Here is a 13,787-nt window from a genome sequence, read left to right on the forward strand (position 1 = left end):
TGTGTTTTGTGATCCTTACATATCCTCTCCAAAAGTCACTTTGCTGTTGTATTTTTTTTCTGAAATGTATCCTGTTTTTCAATCTGTTAAAATATTTTTCTCTTAGTCTATTGACATTATAAATTACATTAGTAGTTTAAAAACATATATACACATATGTGAGTTCAGTTCAGTTCAGTCGTTTAGTCATGTCTGACTCTTTGCGACCCCATGGACTGCAGCACGCCAGGCCTCCATGTCCATTACCAACTCACAGTGCTTACTCAGACTCATGTCCATAGACTTGATGATGCCATCCAACCATCTCTTCCTTTGTCTACATCTTCTCCTCCTGCCTTCAATCTTTCCCAGCATCAGGGTCTTTTCCTATGAGTCATTTCTTCACATCAGGTGGCCAAAGTATTGGAGTTTCAGCCTCAGCATCAGTCCTTCCAATGAATATTCAGGACTGATTTCCTTTAGGATGAACTGCTTGGATCTCCTTGCAGTCCAAGGACTCTCAAGAACCTTCTCCGACACCATAGTTCAAAAGCATCAGTTCTTTGGTGCTCAGCTTTCTTTGTATTCCAACTCTCACATCCATACATGACTACTGGAAAAACCATAGCTTTGACTAGACAGACCTTTGTTGGCAAAGTAATGTCTCTGCTTTTGAATATGCTGTCTAGGTTGGTCTTAGCTTTTCTTCCAAGGAACAAGCGTCTTTTAATTTTATGGCTGCAATCACCATCTGCAGTGATTTTGGAGCCCAAGAAAATAAAGTCTGTCACTGTTTCCATTGTTTCCCTATCTATTTGCCATAGATGGCAAAGTGATGGGACCGGATGCCATGACTTAGTTTTCTGAATGTTGAGTTTTAAGCCAACTTTTTCACTCTCCTCTTTCACTTTCATCAAGAGGCTCTTTAGTTCTTCACTTTCTGCCATAAGGATGGTGTCTTCTGCATATCTGAGGTTATTGATACTTTTCCCGGCAATCTTGATTCCAGCTTGTGCTTCATCCAGCCCAGCATTTCTCATAATTTACTCTGCATATAGGTACATATGGTACCTGGTAAATAACCAGGGTGACAGTATACAGCTTTGATGTATTTCTTTCCCTACTTGGATCCAGTCCGTTGTTCCATGTCTGGTTCTAACTGTTGCTTCTTGACCTGTATACAGATTTCTCTGGAGGCAGGTCAGGTGGTCTGGTATTCCCATCTCTTCCAGAATTTTCCACAGTTTGTTGTGATCCACACAGTCAGAGGCTTTGGTGTAGTCAATAAAGCAGAAATAGATGTTTTTCTGGAACTCTTGCTTTTTTGATGATCCAAAAGATGTTGGCAATTTGATCTCTGGTTCCTCTGCCTTTTCTAAAACCAGCTTGAACATCTGGAAGTTCATGGTTCACATACTCTTGAAGCCTGGTTTGGAGAATTTTGAGCATTATTTTGCTCATGTGTGAAATGAGTGCAATTGTGCAGTAGTTTGGACATTCTTTGGCATTACCTTTCTTTGGGATTGGAATGAAAACTGACCTTTTCCAGTCCTGTGGCCACTGCTGAGTTTTCCAAATTTGCTGGCATATTGAGTGCAGCACTTTCACAGCATCATCTTTCAGGATTTGAAATAGCTCAACTGGAATTCCATCACCTCCACTAGTTTTGTTCTTATAGTGATGCTTCGTAAGGCCCACTTTACTTTTCATTCCAGGATGTCTGGGTCTAGATGAGTGATCATACCATCGTGGTTATCTGGGTCATGAAGATCTTTTTTGTATAGTTCTTTTGTGTATTTTTGCCACCTCTTCTTAATATCTTCTGCTTCTGTTAGCATACCATTTCTGTCCTTTATTGAGTACATCTTTGCATGAAATGTTACATACCATTTCTGTCCTTTATTGTGTACATCTTTGCATGAAATGTTCCCTTGGTATCTCTGATTTTCTTGAAGAGATCTCTAGTCTTTCCCATTCTGTTGTTTTCCTCTAGTTCTTTGCATTGATCACTGAGGAAGGCTTTCTTATCTCTCCTTGCTGTTCTTTGGAACCCTACATTCAAATGGGTATATCTTTCCTTTTCTCCTTTGCCTTTTGTGTCTTTTCTTTTCTCAGCTATTTGTAAGACCTTCTTAGACAATCACTTTGCCTTTTTGCATTTCTTTTTCTTGGGGATGCTCTTGATCACTACCTCCTGTACAGTGTCACAAACCTTGGTCCATAGTTCTTCAGGCACTCTGTTTATCAGATCTAATCCCTTGAATCCATTTGTCACTTCAACTGTGTGTAAGGGATTTGATTTAGGTCATACCTGAATGGTCTACTAGTTTTCCCCTACTTTGTTCAATTTAAGTCTGAATTTGGCAATAAGGATTTGTGAATAAATGTATGTATGTATTTATATATATGTGTGTATATATATAGTGTGTATGTGTATGTATTTATTCCTGGCCACAGATCTTGATTTTAATAAAGTTTCTGCTACTCTTTAATTTCCTCATAAGGAATTGGGGAAATTTGGCCTGAATAATGGTTTAGGTTGTATATTTATAATTGAACAACTACATGCCAAATTGTTGATTTAAGTGTTTAGAACCAGCAGTAAACTGCAACTCATGCCATATCCTTATTTGGAATATGTTCCCATTATTAATTATTGTTAAAGTCAAAGAAACATGCGATTATATAATTTTATACTTAATGTTTTCAGTAAGTATAAGTTAATTGATTTGACAGTTTCTCTGTTTCCTTCCATACCAAATCAGGATCAGGAGGCAAATTATCAACTGCTAACTGTTCTCTGTGAAGAAAACATTGTGTGGAATAGTGCTTTCTGTTTTTTTGTTTTGTTTTTGCCCGTTAGTGAATTTCTGTTGTTTTAACTCTTGTAATAAGGGCAGTTTCTTTTCTACCTTCTGTGAAATTAAAAACATTTTTAAGTGTTCCTCTAGCACCAATGCTGCACACCTATTAGGCTTAATAAGTGATACTTGCTGGCTTAGTAATACTGGCTGACTGTTTATAGTAACCATTTGTTGTTATTCAGTTACTAAGTCATGTCTGACTCTTTGTTACCCCATAGACTGCAGCACGCCAGGCTCCCCTGTGCTTCACTATTTCCCGGGGTTTGCTCAGATTCATATCCACTGGAGTTGGTGATCTTATCTAATCATCTCATCCTCTGCTGCCCCGTTCTCCTTTTGCCTTCAATCTTTCCCAGCATTAGGGTCTTTTCCAATGAGTCAGCTTTTTTCAGGTGGCCAAAGTATTGGGGCTACATATATTTAAAAACAGGAAAATTTTCTAAGCATATTTAAAGTATCCTTCTCATATCTTTAATCATAGGTTTTGGGAAATGCATACTTTTTTCATACTCACCATTTATTGGACATAGTAAGTAATGAAATGAGTGAATGAGCACCTGAACAACAAAAATAATTTCTCTTTTTTTCTTACAGGTGCACAGACCAGGTTTACATTTGAGCTGCCAAATCATAGACTGCGTTTTACTTCAAAAGTTTCTGCCACAGATATGTCAACCATTCCTCCTTCTGCCAGTCTTAACCTTCCTCCGGTCACTATGTCAGGGAAATATATAATGGAAGAGCATGATAGTTACTCAGATCAAGTGTGGAGTATAGATGAACTGCCTTCCAAGCAAGGGTACTATTTACAGGGAAATTATCTACGTTGTGTGGCAGAAGTAAGTTCACTTTAAAATTTTCTTATTCTTTGTAATTTAGGAGCCTTTGGGATTTAGGTCTACCAAAATATGTAGTGATCCAAATTTTTGAGAGAAATCATCAAATCATTTATTGCTACAGAATTTTCTGCTATGTCTGGTGGGAGTGTGTGTGTGTGTACAGGTGTCTCTCTCCTTATAGTTTTATTTAAACATTTTTTTCTTGTTTTAGTCATCTTTGGATTCATATTTATTATATTGGTTGCCACATGCATCTCTGCAGTATTTTCATTATTCTTTTGATTATAAAAAAGCTAATAGTATTTAACATTGGTCAGGTGCTGCATGTGCACTGACTTGTACAGTTCTTAAATCAGCTCTTTGAGATAGATATTTTATTCTCATTTATAAGTAGAGAAACTCAACCTTTCGGGTGCTTACATGATTCATCTAGGTATACATACTTATTAACAATATAAAGGTCACACAGAGAGAAAAAATAATTATAAGCACATTCACAGACTAGTTTCTGTACTAGGGCAAGTTGAAAACAAGCATACCTGAGTCCATTGTTATTTTTTCCCTTTATATCTGTACAATTAGCACAAGTTTAAAAAGCATTTGGGTATATTTTTCATTTGATTCATGGTAAGTAGGTCATTTGTTACTGTCCTAATTTGTTACAGTAGAAAATTGAATTTAAAGAGATTAAATGACTTTCCCTAAGTCCCCCAGCTATCAACTGAGAGATGCTTGAATCAAAGGCATGCTTGTCCCTCAGCTTACTTTGTGAGAAAAAACTGCAGCCTTCTCAGAAATCAATTTGACAACTATTTGTTTTATAAATTTTATTCTCTAGAATCTGAAGCATCTATAAGAATGCTCTATGGCTTCTTTCTAGAAATATTGCAGCTTGTAGGATATAGCTAAGTCTGGTTTGCCTTCTTTAGACTCTGCTTGTCCTAGAACCTCTCATGTACAACATGCTAGAAGTCTAATATTTACTTACTAAAAAGTAGATTATAAAGGCTATTTCATTTGTGCTTTCTACTTCTGAAAAATAAGTGTCCCAAACTCTAGTTTGGCAATACTATTATTAATATTTCATTTGACAGAAAGTAAAGCAAATCCAATCCAGTATATTGCATAATTCCTTATTAATGTTAGCTATTATAAAGATATAAAGTTTATAATTGGGACAGAATACCATCCTAAATTTACTGAGAATGCAGTTAACTACAAACATTTGAAAGAGTCTAAAGTTGCATCTCTCTGAGAGTTGCCCATTTTACTATGGCCTGAAATAGACACATGTGAAAATCATCTTTACCCATCTGATACTACTCTGTCCACAATGAAAGTGCAACTTAGACTTTATGTGACTTCTCATTTAAGAAAAGACTGCTTACATGTATTTTGCACTTAACTTTTGATCAACATATGAACACTATCAAAGTGACAAATGTTGAAGCATTTCCCTTACTCATAAAGATGCTTCGATTCATTGTAAATAAGCTCAAATCCAATTAAGCCCTGATTTCTATTTAATCTATTAGTTAATTGTTGTCAGAAATTCTCTATACTAATCATGGGACATGCATTATAGTAAAGCTGAGTTTAGTATATCTGATTTGCTAATTCAGCTTCATGTAAGCTAATATAAGTTTCATGAGAACCATAATTTTGTTGTTTTTATTCACAGTTGTATCCTTAGCATCTAATGCAATACGCAGAGTAGATGGTCAATAAATATTTGAATGAGTAAAAACATTTTCTTTCACTTATACTGGCCCATTGTTCTAACACTAAAACAGTGGCCATTAAAAATAAATATTACTCTGCATAATCAGTATTGAAATTAGCAGGTTACATAGTTAAAGTATAATTTTCATTCATTTTCAAAAGATTTCTCTTACCTTATTGTCTACTGTTATTTTTTTAAAATAAGGAGAAATGGTGTCTAACAATGTCAGGCCAGTAGAATATTAAGGAATCTGAGTATTTTGACCCTTCATCAGTATATTAATTTAAAGTATCATGTAAGTAATTGTTCTTCCTCACAGTTTGGGATGACTTATGTGAAATGTCTTTAAGATTAATATAGTCAATATGTAATCTAATATTCTGATTTTGTTTGGCAGGTTGGTTCATTTGAACATAATCTTACAACTGATCTTCTAAATCACCTGGTATTTGTACAGAAAGTATTCATGAAGGAAGTTAATGAAGTAATACAAAAAGTTTCTGGTAAGATGATCTGCTACCTTACAATATAGAACATTCTCACTGGCTATAGGATGGTCCACGTACCAGTAATATAAGTATTGATTCTGTCATTTAGATAAAATTATTAACTTCCTAAAAACTCTGTATTCCTTTTATGGCTTTCTCACCTACAGATGCTCCTGCTTATTACTTTTTTTATGTGTAATATATACATTTATAATTTATTTACTGTAAACTATACAAAGCTCCCTATGCTTCCCTTCCAAAAAAAAAAAAACCAGCTTAGAGTGTGTCTGTTAATTAACTAATCTTAATCATTGTGGACAGAATTTATTTATTTATTTATTTATTTTTTTGGACAGAATTTAGATCAGTTTTAAGATTTTGATTTTAATCTACATCAGATGGTGACTATATGCTGGCTACATGGTAAATTGTCTGTAGCAACCCTTATTATATTTTTGCTGTTTCTCAAGAGTCAATTACAAGTAACCTTCTTAATCCCTATTTTACATTTTAACAGGAAATATATATCTTATTTAAAAATGTTTATTTGATTTTTAATTCACAAGATAGAGTATTAAGAGGAATTAGGGTGGAAAACAAGTTAACTGTATAACAGTTCTTGAGGCTGAATATTTCCAAAGTGAATATAAATAATCATTTTAAAATAATAGTTAAGCTTCACCAATAAAATGGCATCAAGAGGTGAGTCCTCCATTGTTGATAAATAAATTAATTCATTTTACAAATTTATTAAGTATCTATTCAATTATATTTGTGATGAGTTCTCTGAATGACAAGAAGAGGGTGCTGTGTCTATGCCAAAGGAAAAACTAACATATTCTAAGGAATCAGAAAAGGCTTCACACAAAGGAAGTCATATTCAAAACCTCACAAGTGAAGTCTCATTTGGCAAGAAAGGAGAGAGAAGATTCAGGCAGAGCTTATGGGCCAGTATTTGATAAGGCTTTGAAGGAGGACAGAACATGGATTAGGAAATTGAATTACATGGATAAGGAAATCGAATTATGTATAGCAACTGTGTGTGCAAGAGATTTTCCTGGTTCTCCTGGGTTGATTCTGCTTGTGTCTGAAGTTAGGAAGCTACTTGATGGTCACACTGATGAGGCCTAACAGAGGTATAAACACTTACAAGTGAAGTAGAACAAATCAATTAGGAGTTTTGGAATTTTTCTGAAAATGGTTGACTACAAACCATTAAGGAAGTGATGAATATATAGCAGAAGCCCTTTCTGCCACTAAAGGTGTCTCTTCTTGGAGATATACAGAAGTTTTGATGTGGCCTATTTACCTGGTTAAAGTCACATTAGAACATTATTTATACAAATTAAGACCTTTTCAAAACTGCTATTGCTAAATATGTATAATTAAAAAAACAAACCCTTCCAGTAACTAATCTTGTATCTCTTACAGTACAAGTGTAGAGTTCCTGGTATTAGTATGGTACTGTAAGCCGTACTTAAAGTGGTTTTGATGAAAGAGAAAGGCTTTTCTTAACCTTTGAATTACATCACTAGGAGTTATAAGAAAAGTAGGTCTATGAATAATGAACTGGAAAAGGAAACTGGAAATTAATGTTCTACCCATGAAGACTTGCCAATTACTGTGAAAAATAAAGAGCTCAGACAATGATGCCAATTTGGCTAGTGGCCAGATCTGCTTCCTGAACCATTCCTTCCTAACTGCAGAGACAGCATGAATCCTAGGGAAATAGCTGAAACATAAGTCACATATCATCCAGATGGTCGAGGGCCTCATGGAACACAGATGTTCCCTTATCTTTCTCAAAACCCGAGAATGTAACAGATTATTGAGAGGGAGTGCTTTGAATCCTTGTAGCCCAATTGCTTAGTATTCTAATGTCTGTATTGCTTCCCTACTCTCCCATAATCCTCACGATGATTTTCCTTATTTATTTTTAAAACTTTTTCCTCATGCTTTCCCTTTATGTTACATTTAGGTTTAGGATATTTTCTATTGCATAGGAATACTCATGTTCACAACCATCATCAAGTTTGTTAGGAAAATTCTTTTTTGAAGAATCAGTTCTTACAATCTTAATTGTGCATAGCCTGCCTGGGTTTCAGAAAGCTGTAGGTAAGCACTGACCTGGTAAAGAGAGGAGATCTATCTTTTATTATGTACAGCCCGATGTGTGTAATCTATTTGTAATGTATTAGTAATATATTTGGAGAAGGCAATGGCACCCCACTCCAGTAATTTTGCCTGGAAAATCCCATGGACGAGCCTGGTGGGCTGCTGTCCATGGGGTCGCTAAGAGTCGGATACAACTGAGCAACTTCCCTTTCACTTTTCACTTTCATGCATTGGAGAAGGAAATGGCAACCCACTCCAGTGTTCTTGCCTGGAGAATCCCAGGGACGGGGGAGCTTGGTGGGCTGCTGTCTATGGGGTCACACAGAGTTGGACTCGACTGAAGTGACTTAGTAGTAGTAGTAGTAATATATTTATATATATATGAAATAAGGTTACCAGTTTTACAATTAGATCAGGTATATGTTTAATTCATAACAAGGTAAAAAACTGTAGAGTTAATGTACCTAGTAGTGTCTCTGATATTTCCATAAACTAAAAAGATTGTGTAATACATTTTGTAAGAGGCAGAGCTTGTCTTTTAAGTTAAAATTTTTTGAAACTATATAAAACATATTCAGCTTTCTGGTTTGTCCTTCTATTTCAATATTTTATTGGCTATTCTGGGTATTTTGTCTCTTCACATACACCTTAGAATGAGTTTGTTGATATCCACAAAATAAGTTGGTAGGAATTTGGATTGCATTGAATTTAGAGATCAAGTTAAGAAGAACTGATGTCTATCTTTTATCAGAGTTTTGTAGTTTTTCTCATGTAGATCTTGTACATATGTTGTTAATTTATATTAATACCTAAGCATTTTAATTTTTGTGGAAATGTAAATGGTATTGGGTTTTAAATTTCACATTCCACTGTTTATTGCTGCTGTATAGGAAAGTGATTGATGTTTGTATATTATTAAACTTTGTATCCTGTAACCTTGCTATAATCATTTATTGGTTCCAGGAACTTCTACATAGATGATCAAGTCCTTTGTGAACAAAGACAGTTTTATTTCTTCCTTCCCAATTTGTATATCTTTTATTTCCTTTTCTTGTCATATTGCATTAGCTAGGACTTCTTGTATGATGTTGAAAAGGATTGGTAAGAGGGGCTATGCTTGCTTTGTACTATGAGGGGTATGTACTATGAGGGCTATGCTTTGCTTCCATTATCATAGTGGAAAAACTGAAAGCTTTTCACCAATTAGCATGGTTTTAGCTAAAGATTTTTTTTTTAGATATTCTCTGTCAAATTGAGGAAGTTCTACTCTGTTTTTAGTTTATTGAAAGTTTTTATTATCAGGTTTTGAATTTTGTCAAATGCTTTTTTTGCATCTCTTAATAAGATCATGTGACTTTTATCCTTTAGCCTGTTGATGTGATTAATGAATTACATTAATTTATTACCTACTGGGAAGAAACTTCCCATCTCACATTTGCTCCCTTGGATGATGCTAAATTCAGTACACATAGAAAAAGAGGAATCATTTTGAGATAGAATATTTGAAAGATAAACATGCAGAAAAGCTTTTAAAATAAGACAAAGAGAAGTGGAAGCAGAGATTGGATTTCAAAATGTTAGAACATTATTTCCTGAATACCACATAGCCTGAGCAACAAATGGTTTATTAATAGGAACTTTATCCCCAGGGTCCTCTACCCCAATTTTTTCTTAAATGTATAGGACAAACTTTTATTATCACAATCTTTGTTATTAAAATCTGTTATCTTATTTTTCATTTTTCCACATTTAGTTTTTCGTTTGTTCTTTTTTGTTTAAAGAACATGTAGAAGTAAATAACCAAGGTCGTATTTTTGATTGAAGAAATTTTTTCATTGTACTTTTTCCTTCAAATATATTTTCTGAGATGTATAATCATGTTTGGTATAGTTATATGTATAATGTTTTAATTTAGGCCATATAAAAAGTTCTTAATTTTCTATATATGTAGTACTGTCCCTATCTTATATCTTCCATCTGCCTCAGTGAAATGTGCCATGGCTAGAGTTCCCTGTTAAAGATTCAGTTAATGATCAGTAAAAAGGAATGTGTGTGTGTTTAAACACATAACATAATTACTCTATTCCTTTTGAAGAAATTGCCTCAGACCTTCAATTATCTAATTAGTTACCCTCTTTTAGGCGGGGAGCAGCCCATTCCTCTTTGGAATGAACATGACGGAACAGCGGATGGAGAGAAGCCTAAAATTCTACTCTATTCTTTGAACTTGCAGTTTAAGGTAACATAAATAATAATATAATAATGATTCCTTAAGAAGTATTTTTCCACTTAATGTATGCTTTTAGAAAACTAATATGATACATGAATATTCCAAATAGAAAATAAAATTGAAGTATTAAATATAACCCTATTCACTTAGAGAAGAAACCTTAACAATTGAATATCCTTTAGGATTTTTCCTGTTTGTATTTAAATATATATATATTTCTGCCTTTATAAAAACTTTGAATACCTCTCCACTTCAGAACATTTAGATCTACTTTATCTTCTTAAACGTCTGTGCTATATTATACAGTCGTAACAATTTAAGTACTTCCTTCTAATGAACATTGATTTTTTTCTGATTATTGCTATTATAAATTACTCTATAAGAAATGTTTTGTACACTTGTCCAATTAAAATAATACCTTAATGTAAATCTTATTACTTCAATATTTATGATATGTGTTCTTAAAAATAAAAATTATTCATATCAAATAGCTACTTGTTATTAATGTATTTAACCCATGAAGAGTCTGTATTTTGAATACAAAATACTGAAATGAATTTAATAGCTAAAAAAGTTCCTACTGACATGAGAAATTAAAGGATGTTGCCAGTTTTATCAGTTCAATAGGCATCCAAGATATTTTAGAACTTGGTATTTTATTTATCACATATTGAAATATTTCATTTGAATGGGTGTATATTGTTGATTTAAGATTATTTTTTTCCTCCAAACATATATAAACTACTAGGGTATTCAGGTAACGGCCACAACTCCCTCAATGAGAGCTGTACGATTTGAAACTGGGTTGATTGAACTGGAACTTTCAAACAGACTTCAAACCAAAGCTTCACCAGGAAGTAGCAGCTATCTGAAACTGTTTGGTAAATGCCAAGTGGATTTAAATCTGGCTCTAGGACAGATTGTCAAACATCAGGTGAGTGCTGAATATGTTGATATTAAAACTGACTTTTAAACGCTGCATATCATTTTGAACTACTTTAAGTATTATTATACTTTAAAAAGTATTTAGTTTAAGTTCTGAAAATTTGATTGTAAATTCTAATGAAAATTCATTAAAGAAGGCCCTTATAATTTTATCTGGCATTTCATTTGAGTATTTTGGCAGTATATTGTTCTGGCAAATACAATCACATGAAATTTAATCTAGTATCTTCATGAATACTTATAATTTCTCTTGAAATTAGAGTTTTGTTAACACTCTATATTAACATTGCACGTATGCTAAGTAGCTTCAATCATGTCCAACTCTGTGTGACCCTATGGAGTGTAGCCCACCAGGCTCCTCTGTCCATGGGATTCTCCAGACAAGAATATTGCATTACCTGCGTTTGCCAGGTAGGTTTTTTTTACCACTAGTGCCATCTAGGAAGCCCCCTGTATTAACATTAGTCAATCCTATAAATGTTACTGGGCTTCCCTGGTGGCTCAGATGGTAAAGAACCCGCCTGCAATGCAGGAAACCTGGGTTCGATCCCGGGGTTGGGAAGATCCCCTGGAGGAGGGCATGGCAACCCACTCCAGTATTCCTGCCCGGAAAATCTCCATGGACAAAGGAGCCTGGCAGCCTACAGTCCATGGGGTCACAGAGTCAAACACGAATGAGTGACTAAGCTCCTGTCTGAATAATGGCAAATTTTGTATGCCATAATGTTAAACATGTAAAGTTAAACATATATATAAACACACACACACACACACACACACATAGAGTAGTAAATCAGATGCTGTTTATAAAAACTTAGCTTTCATAGCTCATGAAGGAATTTCTGTTTTGCTAAAAATTAGGTAGATTTTTAATCATTTTCCTTCTTTACTTTGAAGACCTGATTAAAAGAATACCAGTCACACTTTTAAAACTGAATGGCTATATTAAAGATTATGTGGGGGAATAAATGAACAAAAATTTCATGTCATCTCTAGAAAAACTAATTTTTTCTAATAGAAGCACAGTTTGAGAGATCTAATTATCTTGCCATTGAGAATATGAACCTAATCCTAGCTGTTGTATGGATTTTATGTATCACTTCCTATTTACTTCTTATATACCCATTCATATTGTATATCAATTTCAAATGTTATGGTATAGAGTATCAGGAATTTATCATTGACAAATGAAATGAAGAAAAGTGTACTGTAGTTCTTTTGGTGAACAATACCAGCTTCCCTGATAGCTCAGTTGGTAAAGAGTCCGCCTGCAATGCAGGAGACCCCGGTTCAATTCCTGGGTCAGGAAGATCCGCTGGAGAAAGGATAGGTACCCACTCCAGTATTCTTGGGCTTGCCTTGTGGCTCAGCTGGTCAAGAATCCACCTGCAATGTGGGAGACCTGGGTTCAATCCCTGGGTTGGGAAGATCCCCTGGAGAAGGGAAAGGCTACCCACTCCAGTATTCTGGCCTGGAGAATTCCATGGACTGTATAGTCCATGGGTCGCAAAGAGTTGGACACAACTGAGCGACTTTCACTTTCACCATTAATGGTGTTTAAAACTTTTAATTTTAAAAATTAGAACATTTAAAACATTTCCGTTATTTGATTTTATTGAGCTTTTCATTTATCTTAGGTTTATGAGGAAGCTGGTTCTGATTTTCATCAAGTTGCCTATTTTAAAACTAGAATTGGATTAAGAAATGCCCTGCGAGAAGAAATAAGTGGTTCTTCAGATAGGGAAGCTGTGCTTATTACCTTGAATCGACCAATTGTGTATGCACAGCCCGTGGCCTTTGATAGAGGTAAGATGAAATCTATCAATACTACTTTGTCAGATTTAGAAATGTTTTAGTAATACTAGAGAAAGTCATCTGTAGTTTACCAGTGTAAATGCTTGACAGTAAATGTCTCTTAAATTTGAAATGTGAACATCCAAAAAAAGTTTGTGTATTCTCATCAGTTTTTGAAGTTACTTTACTTTTTAAGTTATTTGCTTTTTACATGAATCTATAGGAATGTCTGATTCAGAATTTTAATTTTAATGCTAAGTTTTTTGGTTTGGGTAACTATTACACCCATTCTTCTTGGCAGTGTCTTTATTCATTTATTCTGTAAACATTTATTGTTCACTATATAGAAGTGGAATATACATACAGAAAACAGGAACTCTGCCCTCAAGGAGCTCTCAGTTCAGTGGAAAGAGAGCAAAGTTGACTGCAGAGTTGAAATATATATATATATTTTTTTTTTCTTCTGATATACTAGGGAGTTCTCTAACTTTCTCTGTGCTTCTCAGAGAAGAAATTAATGTTTTAGGTTCAACTTGGAGTTAGGAGTTTACTCAGGAGATAGGAAATGCAAGCTTGTCCTATTTTACCTCCGTAGTTAGGAACTAAATAAATATTTGCCAAGTGAAAAAGAAAAGGAATATACATATATAAATATATATTAGCAGGGGCCCAAGAAAGTATAGCAGCAACTTTCATAAAGGAAAATGATGAGAAATAAAGCTGCATGATAGGGTCTAATTAATGTCTCTTGGGCAAATAGTAATGGTTATTTTAGAAGTAATAAAGAACTATTTATGAAGCCATAAAATA

General features: G+C 34.3%; 1 protein-coding gene across 7 annotated transcripts in view; it reads left to right on the forward strand.

Moving 5' to 3' along the window:
- Positions 1–13,787, forward strand: part of BLTP1 (bridge-like lipid transfer protein family member 1) — a 195,263-nt gene that overhangs the window by 131,613 nt on the left and 49,863 nt on the right. For all 7 annotated transcript variants that reach the window (XM_070386473.1, XM_070386477.1, XM_070386476.1 and 4 more), the window contains 5 exons: positions 3,438–3,682; positions 5,803–5,908; positions 10,150–10,247; positions 10,987–11,172; positions 12,821–12,989. In XM_070386473.1, the coding sequence (XP_070242574.1) occupies positions 3,438–3,682; positions 5,803–5,908; positions 10,150–10,247; positions 10,987–11,172; positions 12,821–12,989 (804 nt within the window). The remainder of the gene's footprint in view (positions 1–3,437; positions 3,683–5,802; positions 5,909–10,149; positions 10,248–10,986; positions 11,173–12,820; positions 12,990–13,787) is intronic.

Source organism: Bos mutus, chromosome 17, assembly GCF_027580195.1.
Source record: "Bos mutus isolate GX-2022 chromosome 17, NWIPB_WYAK_1.1, whole genome shotgun sequence".
NCBI lineage: Eukaryota > Metazoa > Chordata > Mammalia > Artiodactyla > Bovidae > Bos > Bos mutus.